Source organism: Prunus mume, linkage group LG2, assembly GCF_029339155.1.
Source record: "Prunus mume cultivar Tortuosa linkage group LG2, ASM2933915v1, whole genome shotgun sequence".
Classification (NCBI taxonomy): domain Eukaryota; kingdom Viridiplantae; phylum Streptophyta; class Magnoliopsida; order Rosales; family Rosaceae; genus Prunus; species Prunus mume.
The window spans coordinates 11,548,655-11,572,766 of NC_142699.1; the positions used below are offsets into that span (position 1 = coordinate 11,548,655).

The following is a 24,112-nucleotide window of genomic DNA, read 5'->3' on the forward strand; positions in this document are numbered from 1 at the left end:
TCAATGGGTGACATGCGAGTTTGGAGCGCAGTCAAAGTTGGTCGATTGAGATGGCGACACTGATCCCCCACCGCGTGAGTTATTGTGGTCCATTGACTATAATAGCCTTGGAATTATGATTATGACATTGGCAACTCTCTCGAAGGCTTTAAATTAAGCATGATGATTATGATTATTGATTTAAGTATTTTTCTTGGCTTTTTCCTTTTGTTGCTAACAATCTTCTTGACTTCTTTGGAACTATTTGTGCGCATGTTTTTTGATGAATAAAAGCTGCTTTATAATGAATACATTTTTAATATTTAATGTTGTTTTATTTACTTTATAAGATGGCATTTTTTAATATAATTTTTAGTTTAAATTGAAACTTCATTTTTTTACTAATTAGTAGATCCACACATGTTTTAACAAATTTAGTAAATAAATTTAGTGACCTAATATTATAGCTAACTGAATTGGCTTCATTCCATTCTATTGCAATGGATTTTGTGTGTTTTGATAGTTTTTTTTAATGTAATCATCACAATTGTCATCAATACATTATAATGTGTCTTTTATTTGTTAATATTACACTTTATAATATAAATCCGTTATTAATCCATATATATAATACGTGAATAGATAACACATGACATTAACAAAATGTCTAAGTGTGTGACAAAAAAAAAGAGTAACATAATTGAGTGTTAGTCCAATCAAAATGTGAATTGCATCTGAAAAGTACAACTTTGATTTATTTGACAATGGTCAACCGCTGCCAAAAAAGGAAATCTTTTAGGTATTAATTTCCTTGCAGTTGTGCATGTATTGAGAGAGACCTCTATAAAATGGGGATATCACTATTTTGCTATTTTTGATTAATAACACTATGATACGTATGATAATACTTCAATGTGGTATAACATTATTGGTTGAGATAACAAAACAAATGTTATCCCTCAACTAAGTTTTTCTCGTGTCTTGGATAAGATAATTGTTAATGTGTATTTTTTTAGAACATTAGAAAGTAGTTAATAGATAATCATAAAAATAAATAAATAAATAACGTGGTCAATATATAAATAGAATAGCTATAATGGGAAGAAATCATAATTTTAGAAAGCTTAGTGGGGGTAAGTCCAATTTATCCTTCGTTAATAAACCTTGACCAGGGTTTGACGGACACTGCACACTGAGACAGACATGGCGGAAGGCGAGCAACTATGCGAGGCGGCGAGGAACGGCGACGCCGAAAAGCTGAAAACTTTAATCGAAACCGGAGCTGACGTTTCGTACTTCGACGGCGACGGCCTTACCCCGCTGATGCACGCGGCCAAGCTGGGCCACGGAGATGCCGTCAAGACTCTTCTAGAAGCTGGCGCGCCATGGAACGCCCTATCTCCTTCCAATCTCTCCGCCGGCGATTTCGCCATGGACGCAGGGCACGAAAATAGCTACGACATCCTCCTCAATGCCGGTACGTGCTTAACATAGAAACTAGAAATTTACTCTAAGTTGTTCTAATTTGGAGTTGTATGAATGAAAAATGATAAGTGTTTGATTAATTTGAGCTAATTAGGGATTCAAGCTGAATTGGTACTGGGAACGATTGCGAGGAAAGAGAATAAGAATGGGGATGGCAATGGAGATTACTTGGAAGACAGGGTGAGCTTTAGCGAGGACAAGCTGATGGACTCAGACAGTAAGGCGGTGATGATGGCTTGGGAGAAGCCATTAATGGAGGCACACGCGAAAGCTGTTTGCTCAGGGGGTGGGCATGTACTGAACATTGGATTTGGGATGGGCCTCGTGGACACGGCCATCCAGCAGTACTCCCCTGCTTCGCACACCATTGTTGAAGCTCACCCGGAGGTTTACGAGCGCATGGTTCGAACCGGTTGGGCTCAGAAGGACAATGTGAACATAATATTTGGGCGCTGGCAGGATGTGCTGCCTCAACTTCAATCTTATGATGGTAAGTGAAATTGAAATGGACCAATTCAAATTGCTGTTTAAGCTTCGAAGCCTTCAATTTTTTGAATTTTTCAGTCACAATATTTGAAATTTTTGGGGTTTTTCGTTTGTTGTTCAGGGATTTTCTTTGACACCTATGGAGAGTACTATGAAGACTTGAGAGAGTTCCACCAGCATCTTCCTGTGTTGTTGAAGCCTGGGGGAATCTACTCATTCTTCAATGGCCTTTGTGGAGGTAATGCATTCTTCCATGTTGTATACTGTCACTTGGTTTCACTAGAGCTTCAGAATTTGGGTTACTCTACACAGTTCATTCCATTGCCTGTTAAGGATTGTTTAGGAGAGCAAGTTTGGGAAGGTGTTAAACAAAAGTATTGGCAGCTTGATACTTATTACCTTCCTGTTTGTCAGTCCGTAGACGATTTAGAATGACATTTTTGAGTTTGTTTTATTTTACTTTTTAAACTTATTGTAACTTCAAGGTATTTCATTTTGATCGATTTTGTGATGCTTGCATTGTAGACTGCTCTATGATTTTGTAGTTATACAATGTTATCATAAGTCTCTCTAATCCACCCTTCCCCCAAAGTGCTAAATGGATGCCATGATAGCTGATTGCCTGTAAGGAATGCAAAAGACCAGTATAATGGATGAGTTTCTCGTCTATGTTTGCGGCTTATAGTAGCTACTGTTTACCCAGGGAGATTGTAATCGGAAACATCCTCCATATCAACAAGGTTTGCCTTTTTTGGTGATTAAAAATACCTTTGTTGGAGAGTTTAGTCTAAATGAGGTTAGAAGCTATTGGCTATTACCATAAACATTTGGCAGATTTTTATTTCACCACATTTATTTTTATTTAATAAATAAAATTTCCCTCAGCTGCAAAACAAAATGATTCAGTGCATTTCTAAGCACCTTATCAGCAACCACGGATCAGCAGAGGAGCCACTACATCCTCTGATCTGGAGTTAGATTAGGTTCAACAATGGTACTAAAATTAAAACCAGCTGATAGCAATAGGACTACTCACTATATGTTTCCCATCAGACCATTCCAAGCGAGCAAAGCTTTTTGTACCAGATGGCATAGCACTGGTCACAAAGGTTACAGTATACATCTTCTTCTCATATGCTTGAGCGAAACTCAGTGATTTTGGTTCAACCCAGATCTTCACTGATGGTGATAGTGCAGAAACAGATACCTTGTATGTTCCTGGGGTACCCACATTGGTAAGAGTCCTTGTGTATATTTTAGTGCCTGCTCCCCTGTTGCCTGAACTTGTGTTTAGAGAAACAGCAAAAGATGGATAATTTAGATCTCCAGCCCTGTAATTATTGCTTGAATCACAGGTGAAGTCTATGTGGGTGAGTATCTTGATATCTCTTGTTGTATAATTCAAGGCACAAAGGAAGCTTAGGTAGTCCTCGACACCAAGATCATAAACAAGGCCAGGGTCAAGGGCTGCCACTGGGTCCACATGCCTGGCACCATAATCGAATGGTGTTGCAGCATTTCTGGTAGCAATATCTTTGAGTGGTTTTCCATTTTGTATGTGGTATAGGATGTGGTCATGAGAGCAGACTTAATGGCTGCAGGGCTCCATTTTGGGTGAGCCACCTTGAGAAGGGCAGCTAGCCCACTCACATGTGGGCATGACATGGATGTACCTGAAATGATGTTGAAGCTCACCCTCCTGGTGTCTTCATAAAATCCAGATGGTGGAACTGCACCAGACCACCCAGCTAGGATATTCACTCCTGGTGCTATTAGGTCCGGTTTGAGTTCGGTTGGAGAGATTAGATTTGGTCCTCTAGAGCTGAATGCTGCCACCACTGGTGAGGGCTCCACACCTAATTGCGTTTTCCCAAAATCAAATGTGGCTTTCGGATTATCATGGGAGGCAATATATATCGTTTTATTGCATCACCAGCTTTCTGGCCAACCACTACTGTAGGCAATAGATATGAGTCGGCAACAACCTCCTCTCCATAAGCTTTAGTATTTGCCAAAATCATCCCCTATACCACCAGCCTTTTTTACCACCGCACTCTTCTCAGCATTATAGGTTATCCCTTTATCACATACCACAATTTTCCCGGCAACCTTTCCAGGAATCAAACTGTCAAGACTGCATAAATCACCATCAATGGAGTTACTTGCATTACCAGCATAAACAAGTGGAAGTAATCCACTAGATAGTGATGGTCCAGCATAGATTGATATACCTCTATATATTTTTCTATTTCAGAGGCTAACATAAGCCGGGAAATCACGGTCTAGTGTTCCAGCACCCACGGTGGTTATCCAAGGTGCATTGTGGGACAAGCTCCCCTTAGCTGGCCCCCTATTTCCGGCTGAACCTGACACAAAGATTCCCTTGGCCACGGCAGAAAGCTCCGATGGCCATAGCGTCTGTGTAATAATTATAGTACCGTCCCCCTATGGACAAAGATAAAATGTTGATGCCATCTTCAACAGCCTTGTCCATTGCGGCTATAATATCAGAGGAGTAACACCCACCAAACCAGCAGGCCTTGTATGTGGCTACTCGAGCTTGTGTAGCCATCCCCCTTACTGTCCCCCAAGCATAACCAAATAGGCTAGCTCCTGGGACTGCAGACCCGGATGCAGTGGTCGAGGTGTGAGTTCCATGGCCACTATCATCTCTTGGTGATCTTGATTCTACTCTTTCATCAATGGGTTGTCCCATTGATGCTTCATATCCTTTTGGGAAAAATCTCGCACCAACTAGCTTTCTATTGCAACTTGATGAGTTGAAGTTTGTTCCTTCCTCGCACTTCCCTTTCCAGCTCTTTGGCACTGGCCCAAGACCTTTATCATCGTAGCTCTTGATCTCAGGCCAGACACCAGTGTCGATTAAGCCAATCACCACCCTACTTACTTTTATCTGATGTCGGGAAGATGGCTCGTTTCTGGCAAAGGTTATTCCAAGGAACTTGGGTGTCCGAGTTGTGAAGGTTCATATCTTAACTCAGGTAAAACAGAAACAATCCCTGATTGTTTTTCAAGCAGCTCAGCTTCCTCAGCAGTTAGCCTTGTGGAGAAGCCGTGAATTATGGTTCTGTAGGTGTAGAGCACGTCTGCTGACTTGGACACCGATTTCAAAGATGAGCCATACCATTGGAAATGGTCGTCACCAAAACTCGCAGGCATTTTGGACTTGTCCATGCGAATGATGTAGGTCTTTTTCATCTGCTGCTCTCTCTCTTCTGCTACCACGCACGACATGTGAGAGAGAGCCAGAAGCATAAGCGTTAGTGGAAGCATGCAAATGGGTATCTTCATCTTCTCACTTTTAGCAAGCTTGAGCTTCATTTCCTTTTGCTTATATGGGAAATGCAGAATTATTGCAATGCCAGTGCCAAATTATCTATATAAAAAATAAAATAAATTCAAGCGATAATAAAGGATGGGAATTAAATGCTAATGGAATTTAAACTCACTTAACATGGCTACCGTGGCTAGTTAAATATTTACAAATTTATAAATAAACCCAATCCTAGACATGTATTTATAAAAAAATCCAAACACTATTTAAACATAGAAACACACCCAAAATCAACTCCAAAATCAACAATTGTATATTTTTTGGGTGTGTTTATAAATGGGTTTTGAGTGTGTGTAATGATGAGTTTTGGGTGTGTTTATAAAGTGTTTTGGGTGTTGGGTTTTTTTTATAATTTTAGCCCCCATTTTGGGTGTTTAGTGGAACTCCCTTAAATATTCACTTGACCAATGAAATAAACCCAGAAGTTTCACAAGAAGAAGGAAGGAAATAAAATCAGACGTGTTGAGAGATCGATCAATAGAACTCACATGGCAATGATGGCATGGTACTAAGAGATCGATCCCCTATTTAAATAATATTTGAAACTCACATGGCATCTCCAGAATTTGGGGTTCTCCCTCCACATAGTGCATTCCATTAATAATGGAGATTAAAATAGCTTTGTTAAAGAGTTTATCATCTTCAGCTGAGACACTGGATGATCCCATTTTGAAAATGTGTTGAAATCTTCTCTTTTAATATAATAATATTTGGTGATATTGTACAGTACTAAGTAAAATGTAATTGCTATGAAAGACACTACATCTATTGCCCAGTCCTGAATCCTGTGAACCTGAATGCCATTTTTCACCTGCTAATTCAGTCTAATTCCCTTTTGGGGTTCATATTTGTGAGGATTCAAGTGTGGTAAGAATTCCTGACTATTCCTCCTCTTCTATTATTTTTTTCTCTCAAGTCTGCGGTAAACTTAATTGTTCTTGTTTCCTGGGATTTTAGTTTTATATATTCGGGCAATTATTCACTAAGTGGCACCCCTCTCCCGTTGGTTGTAAGAACAATGCCTGAGAAATTTAGTGTATCTCTGAAGGAGATGGTTCCGTTATTGGAAAATTTAGTGTGTCTGTTCTTCTGGGAGATGAATGAGATTGATGGTAATTAGTGGTGAAGAGGTGATTGTTTTCTTACTATATTTTGTGTGTACCAGAATGTTAAAGTGAATCCAACAATGGCGCAACAGGGTAGAACATGACCGCAACAATGAAAAATATGCAAAACAAAATTCTGGACATGTGTTTTCCAGAAGAAAAGAAAAGAAAAAACACTCACCACAAAATTGATGTGTTATTGGAGGCAGCTAAGACAAGAAAAAACTGAAGAAAACAGCCGCCACATAGACATAGGGGATCAGCAGAGGAGCCGCTTTCTCCCCGGATCTGGAGTTAAATTAGGTTCGACGAATGCTACTGAAGTTAATACCAGAAGATGGCAATAGGACTACTCACTATGTGTTTGCCATCAGACCATTCCAAGCGACCGAAGCTATTTGTACGAGATGTCATAGGACTGGCCACAAAAGTCACAGTATAAGTCCTCTTCTCATATGGTCGAGTGAAACTCAGCGATTTTGGTTCAACCAAGATCTTCACTGAAGGTGTCTGTGTAGGAACTGAGACCTTGTATGTTGCTGGAGTACCCACATTGGTCAGGGTCCTTGTGTATTTTACAGTGGTTGGTCCAGTAATATTATTATTACCCGCTGGGTCTGCAGTGAATATGCCAACACTAAAAGATGGGTAATTAAAGTCTTCAACACGATAATTCTTGTTCGAATCGCAGGTGAAGTCCATGTGAGTGACTTTCTTGATATCTTCTGTTGGATAACGCAGGGCACAAAGGAAGCCTAGGTAATCTTCAACTGTAAGATCATAAACAAGGCCTGGGTCAAGGGCTGCTACTGGGTTCACATGCCCGGCACCATAATCGTATGGTGTTGCAGGTTTTCCAGTAGCACCGTCTTCGATTGGTTTGCCATTTTTGTACGTTGCATAGGATGTGGTCATGAGAGCAGATTTAATGGCTGCAAGGCTCCATTCTGGGTGAGCCGCCTTGAGAACCGCGGCCAGCCCACTCACATGTGGGCATGACATAGATGTACCTGAAAGAATGTTGAAGCTCACCCGCCTGGTGTCTTCAGCGAGTCCACTTGGTCCAACTGCACCAGTCCACCCAGCTAGGATATTCACTCCTGGTGCTAGTAGGTCTGGTTTGAGTAGTTCTACACAGATTGGATTTGGTCCTCGAGAGCTGAATGCTGCCACCACCGGTGAGGGTTCGACACCCAACTCTGTCTTCCCGACAGAAAATGTGGCTTTTGGATTGTCGTGGGAGGCAATATATCTTTTTATTGTATCACCGGCTTTTTGGCCAACCACGACTACAGGCAAGACATATGAGTCGACAACAAGTTGTTCTTCATCATAACCTTCAATGTCAGCCAAAATCATCCCCATGCCACCGGCCTTTTTGACCACCATACTCTTATCGAGCCTGTTAGTTCCTCCCTGATCACACACCACAATTTTCCCAACAACTTTTTCAGGAATCAAGCTGTCAGGAGCGCATTGACCACTTGTGGAGTTACTTGCATTGCGAGCATAAACAAGTGGATGCAATCCACTAGATAAGGGTGTTCCGCTGTAAATTGATGCTCCTCTGTATTTTTTCCCATTTCCCAAGCTAACATATGCTGGGAAATCACGGTCTAGTGTTCCAGCACCCACGGTGGTTATCCAAGGTGCATTATTGGATGTACTATCCGATTCTGGGCCGCGACTCCCAGCTGAACACGATACAAAGACTCCCTTGGCCATGGCAGAGAAAGCTCCAATAGCAATAAAGTCGGTGTATAAATCCTCATACTGCGATCTCCCAATAGACACAGATAAAATGTGGACACCATCTTCAACAGCTTTGTCCATTGCGGCTAGAATATCAGAGCTCAAGCACCAACCAGACCAGCAAGCCTTATATGTGGCCACTCTAGCTTGTGTAGCAATCCCCCTTGCTGTCCCTGAAGCGTAACCAAATAGGCTAGCTCCTGGAACTGCAGATCCGGCTGCAATGGTTGAGGCGTGAGTTCCATGGCCATCAACATCTCTTGGTGATCTTGATTCTACTTTTTCATCAATGGGTCCAAGAATTGATGCTTCAAACCCTTTTGGGAAAAACCTCGCACCAATGAGTTTTCGGTTGCAACTTGAGGAGTTGAAGTTCTTGCCTTCCTCACACTGCCCTCTCCAGCTTCTTGGCACTGGCCCAAGCCCTTTGTCATCGTAGCTTTTGATCTCGGGCCATGCGCCGGTGTCTACCACTCCAATAATGACCTTGCTCAGTTTCTCTGATGCCGGGAAGACGGCTTCGTTTATGCCGCCTAACATTCCAAGGAACTGGGGCGTCCGAGTTGTGTGGAGCTCATATCTCAACTCAGGCATAACAGAAAGAATTCCGGATTGTTTTTCAAGCAGCTCAGCTTCCTCAGCAGTTAGCCTGGTGGAGAAGCCGTGGATAACATTTTTGTAGGTGTAGAGCATGTCTGCTGAGTTGGACACTGATTTCAAAGAGAAGCCATACCATTGGAAATGGTCGTCGGCAAAACTTGCAGGCATTTTGGACTTGTCCATCTGAATGATGTAAGTCTTTTTCATCCGCTGCTCTCTCTCTCCTGCTACCGCTACCGTGCACAAGATGTTGTGAGAGAGAACCACAAGCATCAGCATTGATATCAGCGTTAGTGAAAGCATGCAAATGGATGTTTTCATCTTCCCAATCGTTGCAAGCCTGAGCTTCTGAATTTTTCCTTTTGCTACTTTGGGAAAGGCAGTATTTGCAGTGCCAATGGCGTTGATAGGTTGGCATGGAATGGAATGGTACATTTAAATTTTCTCCTCCGAGAATAATAAAGAAATTCCAATGAAACGACTCGGACGCCAATAAACACTTGGGCGTGGCATGGCAAGAGATTCCTTATTTAAAAATACAGTTTTGGAAACTCACGTGGGAGTGGAATTCGTATCATATTATTTTTGTTGGAAGTTGGAAGTTGGATTGGATGGAATGAAAATGCTAATGCTGCATTGCATCATTGGTTTGATTTGGTCCCAGACAAGAGAAAAAGGAGGAAAGGATATGCTAAATGAAACTAAAACCACTCGGACACCAATAAAACTCACATGTATTATGGATGCCACTCAGAGTCAGAGATTCCTTATTTAAAACTCAAGTGGCATTGGAAATCCAATAACAATAATATTCCGCAACATATCATACATACGGATTATATGCTGCTAGTGCGAGTGCTCCCATCCCATTCATGACTGGATTGTATGGATAAGATGCATAATTTGCTTTGTAATAAACTCTCGCTTGTTGTTAGAAAACAAAAACTCTCACTTATGATGAGAAGAATAAAGAATGGAAGAAGTAACATCAAAATTATACATTATATATATATATATTATAGGCTTGGCACGGATCGGTTCGGAATGGTAGAAGACTCTTTCATTAATTGTACCGAATTTTTTGATAAGCCAATTTCTCTTCCATTAACCGAATATTAGGACTTTTAACCAATTAGATCAGTTATTCAAATATTCTGTTCGAGTTATTTCAATAGCACGGTAATACGTGTAATAAAAAAATCAATAGTCTAATTCAGTATGAAATCAAAAAACTTAGTTTAAAAGTTACAAGTGAATATGAAAGATACATAATAAAATAGCAATAATGTTACAAAATAACATGAAATTACTTTAAATGGAGATTTCCTTTAGATGCCTTACATGTAGTGTAAAAATGATACCATAATGAAGAATTATGGGAGTCACATCCATAATCTAGCTTACAACATATGCACTTAGGTTCAAACCAACAACATAAACTAATTGAATTAAACAAAAACTAAAATAGGAAAAGTATGATGCTCTATAAAAATACTTTGGAGTAATATGTATTATTTTCATATCACAGAAACATGTGAGTGAATTTTCTGAATAAAGCATAGACAAACACATAAACAAGGGAAACACATAACCTCATATCCATCCACTGAATATGTTGTACATTATTTTATATGTTACCATTGACATTTGAACCATCACGAAGGCTCCTCAAAAGTGTGAAGACCCAAAACTAGCTATAAGCTCAACATTTGGGCCTTGCAATCAATCAGCTTCTGTTAGATGAGGATCAAAGAATGCTGGCTAGAAGAAGACGGGAGCTTCTACAATAAGGAGTTTAGAGTGAGAGCTTATTTGAGGGGTTGGATCAAATTATTTAAAATGTTTAAGTGCATGGATTTTCTCACATTTGTCGATGGTGGGATTGAACTCCTCCAATAAGCTACTCACTCTAAACTCCTCATTATAGCCTTTCCGAGAAGGAGACTACTCATCGTGGCTCGCTAGTGTTCTGGCGAATGAGGTAGCTAAGTTTATTGTTTTTGACTGAATACTGATTAGTTTTATCATAAAAGATATACATATCGGATATTGATGCCTGTAATTCCTTTTTGAAGAAACCACAGCCATTGCCCAGTCCTGTCTGTGGACCTGAATGTCTTTTCTCCTTCTATTTCAGTTCTCATTTGAGATTCATTTTTATGTGATGCCATTTTTGTGAAGATTCAAGTGTGGTAATCACTGAAAGTTCCTTTCTTTTAGTATATATATATGTGGTAAGCTTTGACTATATTTTGTTTCCTATAGATTTTGGTTTTATGTATTTGAGGACAAATGGAAACAAAATAACAGCTTTCTTCTGGTTGACGGTAAGAAAAGGCAACCACCAGTGCTTTTGGTGATAATAATTGTAAGTTATTAGCTGGACTGATATCAAGTGATGTGTATTTTAGAGCAACTTATGTATAATGTACTGTTCTGGCTTTGCTCCAATATCAAATCATGCCAAATTGTTGAGCTCATTGATGAAAGTTCATGACAATTATGAGTCCTTGTGTTTTTGTTTTCCGGTCCTAAGAAAAAGAAAAGAAAAGAAGGCCTCAATGGCCTAAAAAATGAAGATAAGGTCATCTTAGCTTTAGTTATATATCATATATGAATACAACTTGGAATCCTTCTCAAGGCCCCACGTCTATACAGTTTCCTGTACAATTAATTTTCCATCTTTGCATTCACTTTTAATTTCAAGAGTGGAAAAAAGAAACACATCAACTGGCTATGTGCTCAGTTGTTAGGATACCATAGAGGTACAGGACAAGTTCACAACATACTAAGAGACATACACTTGGTTTTTTTTTTTACCAACATCTTCCTGTGTTGTTGAAGCCTGGGGGAGGGAATCTACTCATTCTTCAATGGCCTTTCTGGAGGTAATGCATTCTTCCATGTTGTGTACTGTCACTTTTTTTTGGGTCAAATGTGTACTGTCACTTGGTTTCACTAGAGCTTCAGAATTTGGGTTACTCCGCCTGTTAAGGACTGTATAGGAGACCAAGTTTGGAAAGGTGTCAAACAAAAGTATTGGCAGCCTGATACTTATTACCTCCCTGTTTCTCAGTCCGTAGACGATTTAGAATGACATTTGGGAGTTTGTTTTAATTTTTATTTTTAGGTTATTGTAACTTCAAGGTATTTCATTTTTATCGATTTCACGATGTTTGCATTGTAGACCGCCCTATGAATTTATAGTTATACAATGTTATCTTAAGTCTCTCTAATCCACCCTTCCTCAAAGTGCTAAATGGATGTCATGATAGCTGATAATTATCATAAAATATTGTGTTCATTGGAACCTGACATTATTGGCCTGAGTGTTCATCGCCTGTTAGGAACGCTAAAGACCATAAGCAGCATAATATATGAATTTCTTGTCTATGAATGTTATGCGGGTTATAGTAGCTATTGTTTACACATGAAGATTGTATTTCGAAACATCCTCCGTACCAACGAGGTTTGCCATTTCTGAATATTAAATACCTTCGTTGCAGACATCGTGGTCAGATTGTGGTGCAGTCATATAAGGTGCCGATGAGGTTTGCCCATGTTCGGTTGCTTTAAGCTCTCAAAAGTAAGTGATTTCTCCTCTTGTAACAGTAACATTCTCCTTTCTGTAGCTGCCATCTAACATGGAAGTGGAGATGGGTAATCGGTCCCTGCAGCCATTTTCTCTCCAAAACATAATTCACATACTGTTACTGGTAATTAGATTTCTTCGGTAAGAAAAAAAAAACATTTGTCTGGACTCCAAAGCTGGCACAGGAGCAGTCAATTAAGATATAGCTCTTTGCTGCATTCGCTGTTCAGGTTGATGGAGATCCTTTGTTTCAGCAACATTGTACATTGGCTCTATCTATAGTACCGCCGTGCGGCTATGAATTGTATAGCCGCGCGGCTGCACTATTTAAATATATTTTAATATTTAACAAATATAGCCGGACGGCTATACTCTTTAAATTTAAATGTTATAGCCGAACGGCTATACTCTTTAATATATTTTAATGTTTAAATGGTATAGCCGCGCGGCTATACTATTATATCTCACGCTTTAAAGTTATTCGAATACAAATTTTCGCAATCTCAGGATTTGGGTTTTGCTTCGATTCCTACACTCTGAACTTTCCCTCCCTGCGTGGATCAAGCTAAGGCTAGGGTTTTCTCTGATCGACGCGATCCATCTCCATCTCCACAGAACGTCACTGTAAGTTCCCTTTTTATATTAAAAAAAAAAAAAAAAAACTCACTTTTCATTTTCTGAAATTTTTACTGTTCAATGTGTTTTAAAAAAAAAAAAATTTATTTCAAGATCGAGACATACTCATAGATGTGTATTCGTAGTTACATATTAGAATGTATGTACGTGTGTTATGCTTTGCTTTTAGACTATCCCGTTTGGTTTCTGAGAAATTGGAATAGAAAGTAAAGTATGAAGCCGGTTTTCTGTGTTGCTTTGGTTTCTAAAGATGGAGGTATTTTGTTTTTCCACTAGACTGTCATTTAAATTAAAATATCACTAAATTATTATGCAACTGTGGTGGACTTTGTATTTCCTTCATGTTTGCATGTGTTTTGTAACTGGCTTTTACCTCTGAATTTTGATATGAAACTAATCATGGTAGAACAAGGATATCATTTTCCTAATATATATTTTACTTGTTAAGATTGTGTGACAGGTTCCTTTTTTTTCTTTTCCTTCAGTCTGTGGTGATATCCAAAACCAAATTCTCAACATATCTTTCCCGAAAATACAAAATTGATGTGTTCAGGGATATAACTAAAACAAAATTAAAACTAAGAGAAAACCCATAGCCACGGATTTTTATTTCTCAACGCTGCATGATGAAATAGGCACCTTATCAGCGACGAAGGATCAGAGAGGAGCCAGTACCTCCCCTCATCTGGAGTTGGATTAGGTTCAACAATGTTTCTAAAGTTAAGACCATCTGACAGCAATAGGACTACTCACCATATGTTTCCCATCAGACCATTCCAAGCGAGCAAAGTTGTTTGTACCAGATGGCATAGCACTGGCCACAAAAGTCACAGTATAAGTCTTCTTCTCATATGCTCGAGTGAAACTCAGTGATTTTGGTTCAACCAAGATCTTCACAGTAGACACAGAGACCTTGTATGTTCCTGGGGTACCAACATTGGTGAGAGTCCTTGTGTATTTTCCAGTGCCTGCTCCCCCGTTGCCTGAATTTGTGTGTAGAGGTACAGTAAAAGATGGATAATTTAAATCTTTAGCACTGTAATTCTTGCTTGAATCGCAGGTGAAGTCTATGTGGATGAGTATCTTGATATCTCTTGTTGTATAATGATAGGAACAGAGGAAGCTTAGGTAGTCCTCGACGCCAAGATCATAAACAAGGCCTGGGTCAAGGGCTGCCATTGGGTCGACCTGCCAGGCACCATAATCAAATGGTGTTGCAGGTTTTCCAGTAGCAGCATCTTTGATTGGTGCACCATTTTTGTACGTCGCATAGGATGTGGTCATGAGAGCAGACTTAATGGCTGCAGGGCTCCATTTTGGGTGAGCGGCCTTGAGAACTGCAGCCAGTTCACTAACATGCGGGCGTGACGTGGATGTAACTGAAAAAATGTTGAAGCTCACCCGCCTGGTGTCCTCAGCTCGTCTCGCTGGTCCAAGTGCACCAGTCCACCCAGCTAGGATATTCACTCCTGGTGCTATTATGTCTGGTTTGAGTACTGTTCCAGCGACTGGATTTGGTCCTCGAGAGCTGAATGCTGCCACCACCGGTGAGGGTTCGACACCCAACTCCATCTACCAGGCAGAAAATGTGGCTTTTGGATTGTCGTGGGAGACAAATATATCTTTTTATTGCATCACCTGCTTTTTGGCCAACCACTATTACAGGCAAGACATATGAGTCGACAAGTTCTTCTCCATAACCTTCAATGTCAGCCAAAATCATCCCCATGCCACCGGCCTTTTTGACCACCATACTCTTATCGACCCTGCTGTAAGTTCCTCCCTGATCACACACCACAATTTTCCCAAAAACCTTTTCAGGAATCAAGCTGTCAGGAGAGCATGGATCACTTGTGGAGTCACATGTGGAGTTACTTGCATTGCGAGCATAAACAAGCGGATGCAATCCACTAGATAAGGGTGTTCCGCTGTAAATGGATGCTCCTCTGTATTTTTTTCCCATTTCCCAAGCTAGCATAAGCTGGGAAATCGCGGTCTAGTGTTACAGCACCCACGGTGGTTATCCAAGGTGCGTTGTTAGATGAGGTATCCGCTGCTGGCCCACAATTTCCAGCTGAACACAATACAAAGACTCCCTTGGCCATGGCAGAGAAAGCTCCAATAGCAATAAAGTCTGTGTAGAAACCCTCATACTGCGATCTCCCAATAGACACAGATAAAATGTGGACACCATCTTCAACAGCTTTGTCCATTGCGGCTAGAATATCAGAGCTCAAGCACCAACCAGACCAGCAAGCCTTATATGTTGCCACTCTAGCTTGTGTAGCCATTCCCCTTGCTGTCCCTGAAGCATAACCATAGAGGCTAGCTCCTGGAACTGCAGACCTGGCTGCAATGGTTGAGGCTTGAGTTCCATGGCCATCAACATCGCTTGGTGATCTTGATTCTACTTTTTCATCAATGGGTCCAAGAATTGATGCTTCAAACCCTTTTGGGAAAAACCTCGCACCAATGAGTTTTCAGTTGCAGCTTGAGGAGTTTAAGTTCTTTCCTTCCTCACACTGCCCTCTCCAGCTTCTTGGCACTGGCCCAAGTCCTTTGTCATCGTAGCTTTTGATCTCGGGCCATACGCCGCTGTCTACCACTCCAATAACCACCTTGCTGTGTTTCTCAGACGACGGGAAGACGGCTTCGTTTTTGCTTAACATTCCGAGGAACTGGGGCGTCCGAGTTGTGTGTTGCACATATATCAACTCAGGCATAACATAAACAATTCCGGATTGTTGTTCAAGCAGCTCAGCTTCCTCAGCAGTTAGCCCGGCGGGGAAGCCATGGACAACATTTTTGTAGGTGTAGAGCATGTCTGCTGAGTTGGACAGCGATTTCAAAGATGAACCATACCATTGGAAATGGTTGTCGCCAAAACTTGCAAGCATTTTGGACTCGTCCATGAGAATGATGTAGGTCTTTTTCATCTGCTGCTCTCTCTCTTCTGCTACCACGCACAAGATGTGACGTGAGAGAGAACCAGAAGCATAAGCATGCAAACGGGTGTTCTCATCTTCCCAATCCTTGCAAGCCCGAGCTTCTGAATTTGCTGCAATGTGGGAATTTTTCCTCTTACTACTTTGGGAAATGCAGTATTTGCAGTGCCAATGGCATTGATAGGTTCTCATGGAATGGAATGGTTCTTGGCTATTTAAATTTTCTCCAGTTGTATATCCGAGGAATAAAGAAATACAAATTGTAGTTGAGGGCCAATGAAACGACCCGGACGTCAATAAAACTCACTTGGCATTGAGAGATTCCTTACTTAAAAATACACTTTTGGAAACTCACGTGAGATTGGAATTCATGTCATATGGCACTGTCTGAGCTTTAGCAGAGTTGAGTCTTTAGCAGATTTTGTTTGTTGGATTGGATAGAATGAAAATGCTAGTGGTCTCATTCATTCATGACTGGATCTCGATATGGATAAGCTGCATCATTGGTTTGGTCGCATTAAACTGACCCAACTCTAACATCTCATACAAGTAGAAAAACTTGTATGAAACGAGAATAACACTGTTTTGCTATTCCCCTTTAATCACAGACTAACACGTGGAAAATTGATCACGCATGACATACATTAATTGGTTGAGGATAACATAATAGTGTTATCCTCATTTCATGTAAACGAGAGAAAAAAGAAGGATATGCTAAATGAAATGAAACCACTCGAACACCAATAAAACTCACATGGCACTCAGAGATTCCTGAGTCGTTCTATGGTGAGGGTGTCATATATGGACTATAGATGTGAACCTCCATATTAGCCACATGATTTATCAGAATAGTAACCTCACTTAAGTTTAATGGAATGATATTGTGGCTAATATCATGCTTGGTATGGATCAATTTGGAATGGTAGTGGGCTCTTTTGTTAATCATACCGAATTTTTCGATAAGCCAATTTCTCTTTTGTTGACCGAATATTAGGACTTTTAACCGTTTGAGGACTATCCACAAACTCATATCACAATCCAAATCATCAAAATCTGCCACAACCCATATCAGATATCAGAAAAGAAAAACCAGAAACAAAACCCATGACTTTATTCTAAGTTTGGGAAGTATAAAAACATAGTTTCAATTTGAACAAAAATCATTATGTTATGTAATGTAAGTCTTTTTTCTAATTTGTGATTGAGGTTGCACTTTGGAATCATTCATATGTAACATGTTTGATAAAGTATTGACGAATGTATTAGTTACGAAAGTTGCGAGACTTACAACTTCAGTAATAGCATATTTTTCCCACGTATTCCACATACATTCGGGATTTCTTCAGAAGAAAAATGGAAAGAAAAAAACAAGCATTTGTCTGGACTCAAAGGTGGCACAGGCGATCAATTAAGATACAGCTCTCTGCTGTGTTTACACTATAATTAACCAAGCGTGACTAAAACACCAAGGTAGACATGCATTCCTCCCTGCCAAAGGGAGATGCTCCTCCGAAGGGACAACCACCTGCTGAAGCTCCGAACTGCCAAACCTTAAACACAGGAGACACGTGTCATCATCACAGCAACTTGCACAAAGTCCCACATCGAAACTTTGTGCAAACCTCCTACTTTTACTTCCCTATAAATAGGAACAGTAACCAAGAAAAAGGGTAACTTCTCTCTCTCACTATTACTGTTACTCTGCAATAGTCACTACCCTAGCTGACTCGGGCATCGGAGAGCCTTCGGTCGGCACCACACCGTGTCCGAAGTTTAACGACTGCTTCTCCTATCTTTGTCTTCTGCAGGCTAGCCCTCTACTGAAGGCCCAGGCCCTTCTCTTGCTAATGACAATCCCCCATCTCTAAGTTGACCCTCTCCGAAAAAGAGCATCAACATGCTGCATTCCCTGTTCAGGTTGATGGGGATCCTTGGTTTCAGCAACTATGTACATTGGCTATATCCCATCATTGCCAGGTGTCTCTCTCTCTCTGGACAAAAGGGTGTTGATTAGTTTCATGAAATTTAGGCTTTACTTGCGCTAGTTCCTATAGGTTCTCTTCCAACGACATTCAGTATATAGATAAACCTTTCTCTACCTTGTCATATTGTCTCATGTGGTTGAGCCACTTGGTCATGTAGCTGCCATTATCTCTGATGTTCTTGAGAATGCTGAGACCAACCATGCAATAAGTGCTGTGCAGAAGGAGCTCTTCTTTAAGAAATGGCGCTGAGGCTGACTTAGAAGTTTCCTCTTGCTGCTTGCTGCTTAGATTAGTAATCAAAGTTTCGATTGTATCTTCCTTTTCTTTCTTTCAGAAATATTCTCTTGGGTGTCTTGACACTTTCTTTGGAAATTCGACTCCAGCCTTGTGTGCAGAAGGGTGAATTGACACATGAATGGCTTTGTTAAGTTGGTGAATCAGAGCTCGGAGCTCATACGAGTCATATAAGGTGCTACCGTTGTGCTCGGGGCTCAGCCTCCATAGAAGGAACAGTATAGCCGTCCGGCTATACTATTTAAATATATTTTAATATTTAAAGTTTATAGCCGACCGGCTATACTCTTAAATATGTTGTAATATTTAAAGCGTATAGACGCGCGGCTGCTGGCTATACTATTTAAATATATTTTAATATTTAACGAGTATAGCCGCGCGGGATACTGTTTTAATGTAGTGTAATATTTAAATAGTACAGCCGCAATATTCAAATAGGATAGCCGTGCGGCTATATGGTTTTAATATATTTTAATATTTAAATGGTATAGCCGCCCGGCTATACGTTCTAAATGTATTCGAATACAAATTAGCGCTCAAGAAACCCAGAAATCAATCTTAGGATTTGGGTTTTGCTTCGATTCCTACACTCTGAACTTTTCCTCTCTGCGTGGATCAAGAGGGTTTTCTCTGATCGACGCGATCCATCTCCATCTCCACGAAACGTCAATGTAAGTTCCCTTTTTTTTTTTCAAAAACTTTCACTTTTCATTTTGTGAAATTTTCACGATTCAATGTGTTTTTTTATTTTTATTTCAAGATCGAGACACTCTCATACATGTGTATTCGTAATTACATATTAGAATGTATGTACGTGTGTTATGCTTTGCTTTTCAGACTATCCCGTTTGGTTTCTGAGAAATTGGAATAGAAAGTAAAGTATGAAGCGGGTTTTGTGTATTGCTTTGGTCTCTAAAGATGGGGGTGTTTTGTTTTTCCACATGACTGTCATTTAAAATATCACTAAATTATGATACAACTGTGGTGGACTTTGTATTTCCTTCATGTTTGCATGTATTTTGTATCTGGCTTTTACCTCTGAATTTTGATATGAAACTAATCATGGTAGAACAAGGATATCATTTTCCTAATATATATTTTACTTGTTAAGATTGTGTGATAGGTTCCTTTTTTTCTTTTCCCTCAGTCTGGTGATATCCAAAACCAAATTCTCAACATTTCTTTCCAGAAAATACAAATTTGATGTGTTCAGGGATATAATTAAAACTAAGAGAAAACCCATAACCACGGATTTTTATTTCACAACGCTGCATGATTCAGTGCATATATACGCACCTTATCAGCAACGAAGGATCAGAGAGGAGCCAATACCTCCCCTCATCTGGAGTTGGATTAGGTTCAACAATGTTTCTAAAGTTAAAGACCATCTGACAGCAATAGGACCTATGTGTTTCCCATCAGACCATTCCAAGCGAGCAAAGTTGTTTGTACCAGATGGCATAGCACTGGCCACAAAAGTCATAGTTAAGTCTTCTTCTCATATGCTCGAGTGAAACTCAGTGATTTTGGTTCAACCAAGATCTTCACAGCTGGTGATGGTGTTGACACAGAGACCTTGAATGTTCCCGGGGTACCAACATTGTTGAGAGTCCTTGTGTATTTTTCAGTGCCTGCTCCCCCGTTGCCTGAATTTGTGTATAGGGAAGCAGCAAAAGATGGATAATTTAAATCTCCAGCACTGTATTTCTTGCTTGAATCGCAGGTGAAGTCTATGTGGGTGAGTATCTTGATATCTCTTGTTGTATAATGATAGGCAGAGGAAGCTTAGGTAGTCCTCGACACCAAGATCATAAAAAAGGCCTGGGTCAAGGGCTGCCATTTGGGTCGACATGCCCGGCACCATAATCAAATGGTGTTGCAGGTTTTCCAGTAGCAACATCTTTGATTGGTGCACCATTTTTGTACGTTGCATAGGATGTGGTCATGAGAGCAGACTTAATGGCTGCAGGGCTCCATTTTGGGTGAGCCACCTTGACAAGTGCTGCCAGTCCACTCACATGTGGGCATGACATGGATGTACTTGAAAATATGTTGAAGCTCACCCTCCTGGTGTCCTCAGCTCGTCTAGCTGGTCCAAGTGCACCAGTCCACCCAGCTAGGATATTCACTCCTGGTGCTATTAGGTCTGGTTTGAGTACTGTTCCAGCGACTGGATTTGGTCCTCGAGAGCTGAATGTTGCCACCACCGGTGAGGGTTTGACACCCAACTCTGTCTACCCAGCAGAAAATGTGGCTTTTGGATTGCCGTGGGAGACAAGATATCTTTTTATTGCATCACCTGCGTTTTGGCCAACCACTATTACAGGCAAGACATATGAGTTGACAACAAGTTCTTCTCCATAACCTTCAATGTCAGCCAAAATCATCCCCATGCCACCGGCCTTTTTGACCACCATACTCTTATCAACCCTGCTGTAAGTTCCTCCCTGATCACACACCAGAATTTTCCAACAACCTTTTCAGGAATCAAGCTGTCAGGAGCGCATGGATCACTTGTGGAGTTACTTGCATTTCGAGCATAAACAAACGGATGCAATCCACTAGATAAGAGTGTTCCGCTGTAAATGGATGCTCCTCTGTATTTTTTTCCACGTTTACCAAGTTAACATAAGCTGGGAAATCGCAGTCTAGTGTTCCAGCACCCACGGTGGTTATCCAAGGTGCGTTGTTAGATGAGGTATCAGCTTCTGGCCCACGATTTCCAGCTGAACACGATACAAAGACTCCCTTGGCCATGGCAGAGAAAACTCCAATAGCAATAATGTCTGTGTAGAAACCCTCATACTGCGATCTCCCAATAGACACAGATAAAATGTGGACACCATCTTCAACAGCTTTGTCCATTGTGGCTAGAATATCAGAGCTAAAGCACCAACCAGACCAGAAAACCTTATATGTGGCCACTCTAGCTTTTGTAGCCATTCCCCTTGCTGTCCCTGAAGCATAACCATAGAGGCTAGCTCCTGGAACTGCAGACCCGGCTGCAATGGTTGAGGCTTGAGTTCCATGGCCATTAACATCTCTCGGTGATCTTGATTCTACTTTTTCATCAATGGGTCCAAGAATTGATGCTTCAAACCCTTTTGGGAAAAACCTCACACCAATGAGTTTTCGGTTGCAGCTTGAGGAGTGGAAGTTCTTGCCTTCCTCACACTGCCCTCTCCAGCTTCTTGGCACTGGCCCAAGTATTTTGTCATCGTAGCTTTTGATCTTGGGCCATGCGCTGCTGTCTACCACTCCAATAACCACCTTGCTGAGTTTCTCTGATGCCGGGAAGACGGCTTCATTTTTGCTTAACATTCCAAGGAACTGGGGCGTCCGAGTTGTGTGTTGCACATATATCAACTCAGGCATAACAGAAACAATTCCAAATTGTTGTTCAAGCAGCTCAGCTTCCTCAGCAGTTAGCCTTGCGGAGAAGCTGTGGACAGCATTTTTTCAGGTGTAGAGCATGTCTGCTGAGTTGGACAGCGGTTTCAAAGATGAGCCATACCATTGGAAATGGTCGTCGCCAAAACTTGCAGGCATTTTGGACTTGTCCATAAGATTGATGTAGGTCTTTTTCATCTGCTGCTCTCTCTCTCTTCTGCTACCACGCACAAGATGTGAGAGAGAACCAGAAGCATAAGCATGCAAATGGGTGTTCTTATCTTCCCAATCCTTGCAAGCCCAAGCTTCTGAATTTGCTGCGATATGGGAATTTTTCCTCTTACTACTTTGGGAAAAGCGGTATTTGCAGTGCCAATGGCATTGATAGGTTCTCATGGAATGGAATGGTTCTTGGCTATTTAAATTTTCTCCAATTGTGTATCCGAGGAATAAAGAAATACAAATTGTAGTTGAGGGCCAATGAAACGACCCGGACGCCAATAAAACTCACCTGGCACTGAGAGATTCCTTATTTAAAAATACACTTTTGGAAACTCACGTGAGATTGGAATTCATGTCATATGGCACTGTCTGAGCTTTAGCAGAGTTGAGTCTTTAGCAGATTTTGTTTGTTGGATTGGATAGAATGAAAATGCTAGTGGTCTCATTCATTCATGACTGGATCTCGATATGGATAAGCTGCATCATTGGTTTGGTCGCATTAAACTATCCCAACTGACCCAACTCTAACGCCTCATACAAGTAGAAAAACTTGTATGAAACGGGAAAAACATTGTTTTGCTATTCCCCGTTAATCACAGACTAACACGTGGAAAATTGATCACGCATGACATACCATAATTGGTTGAGGATAACATAATAGTGTTATCCTCATTTCATGTAAACGAGAGAAAAAAGAAGAAGGATATGCTAAATGAAATGAAACCACTCGAACACCAATAAAACTCACATGGCACTTAGAGATTCCTGAGTCGTTTTATGGTGAGGGTGCCATATATGGACTATAGATGTGAACCTCCATATTAGCCACATGATTTATCTGAATGGTAACCTCACTTAAATTTAATGAAATGATATTGTGGCTAATATGAAGATCCGCATAAGGGTTTTATATATGACACCCTCACTATAGAATTTCGCCGAGATTCCTAATTTAAATAGGCATGTAGTGCTTCCAGGCCCCGTTTCTTTAGTGCTTATGTGGGCCAATTCACCCAACTCTAACACCCAAGAGAAAAGAAGAAATAAATTTAAGATGGGTTTTATTTTATTTATAAAGACTTGTTTGTTTTGTAATGAACTCTCACTTGTTATTAAAAAAACAAAAACAAAAATTTTGGCTTATGATGAGCAGAATAAAGAATGGAAGAAGTGACAATATTCGAAGATTACTGAATATATAGTCAATTTCTCTGTTAAGTCTTGTACAAATTAGTGCCTTTAACTTAGGATCTAATTTACCTTCCTTGAGTAGTGCCTTTAACTTAGGATCTAATTTACCTTCCTTGGGTAGTTTTTTTGGCTTTATATGTTGTCTTTTCTCTCTAGTGCAAGAGAACATATATACGAAATATCATTTTACAATTATGCCATTTTTCTTTTTCATTATCATAATTTTTACTATTCAGTATAGTTATGATTAGTCTTCGGATAAATTCAATTAAACCTCTTGACATTTGAACCATCTTTTTGCCAAATTTTCTAATTTAATTCTTTGCTTGAATATGTTAAAAAGGCTTCAATTTTTTATTTTATTTTATTTTATTTTATCGTTAGTGAAATGGGGCCCAAAATGTACAAGCAAATTAATCTGGGTTTCTGACAACGCCAGCCCAGTCTGCCTGCAAAGTGGCTGTTAAGCAATCAATCAGATTAGTTTGAAGATCCAAACCCAGCTCCAAGCTCAACATTTGGGCTAAGCAAGCAATCAATCAGATTTTGGTAAATGAGCATCAAAGATTGCTTGCTAGAAGAACACTACTCGTCGTGGCTCACTAGTGCTCTGGCGAATGAGGTAGCCAATTTTATTGTTGTTCACTGAATTCTGATTAGTTTTATCATTAAAGATATACACATCAGATATTGTCTCTTTCTACTTCTATTTCAGACTAATTCTCCTTTGAGATTCATTTTTTTGTGATAAAGATTTCAAGTGGGGTAAGAATCACTGCAAGTTCCTTTCTTTTAGTACACATGTGGTAAGCTTTGATTAATTTTGTATCCTTAAGGTTTTGGTTTTATGTATTTGAGGATAAATGGAAACAAAATAACAGCTTTCTTCTGGGTGATGGTAAGAAAAGGCAACCATCAGTGCTTTTGGTGATAATAATTGTAAGTTAGCTGGACTGATATCAAGTGATGTGTATTTTAGAGCAACTTATGTGTAATGTACTGTTCTGGCTTTGCTCCTATATCAAATCATGCCAAATTGTTGAACTCATTGATGAAAGATTATGAATTCATGGCAATCATGAGCCCTTGTGTTT

At 40.3% G+C, this 24,112-nt stretch overlaps 1 protein-coding gene and 4 pseudogenes across 1 annotated transcript; 1 reads left to right on the plus strand and 4 right to left on the minus strand.

The window, feature by feature from the left end:
* Positions 1 to 1,108: 1,108 nt before the first annotated feature.
* On the plus strand, positions 1,109 to 2,474 carry LOC103320401 (ankyrin repeat family protein). The gene is made up of 3 exons (XM_008222081.2): positions 1,109 to 1,456; positions 1,559 to 1,954; positions 2,072 to 2,474. The coding sequence occupies exons 1-3, from the start codon at positions 1,183 to 1,185 to the stop codon at positions 2,383 to 2,385; spliced, it is 984 nt and encodes a 327-aa protein (XP_008220303.2). The 5' UTR covers positions 1,109 to 1,182; the 3' UTR covers positions 2,386 to 2,474.
* A 379-nt stretch (positions 2,475 to 2,853) lies between these two features.
* LOC148919625 (subtilisin-like protease SBT1.7 pseudogene) lies at positions 2,854 to 5,661 on the minus strand (annotated as a pseudogene).
* A 936-nt stretch (positions 5,662 to 6,597) lies between these two features.
* On the minus strand, positions 6,598 to 9,182 carry LOC103320402 (subtilisin-like protease SBT1.7 pseudogene; annotated as a pseudogene).
* A 4,342-nt stretch (positions 9,183 to 13,524) lies between these two features.
* Positions 13,525 to 16,055, minus strand: LOC103320463 (subtilisin-like protease SBT1.7 pseudogene; annotated as a pseudogene).
* A 3,351-nt stretch (positions 16,056 to 19,406) lies between these two features.
* LOC148919626 (subtilisin-like protease SBT1.7 pseudogene) lies at positions 19,407 to 21,862 on the minus strand (annotated as a pseudogene).
* Between the last annotated feature and the right edge of the window lie 2,250 nt (positions 21,863 to 24,112).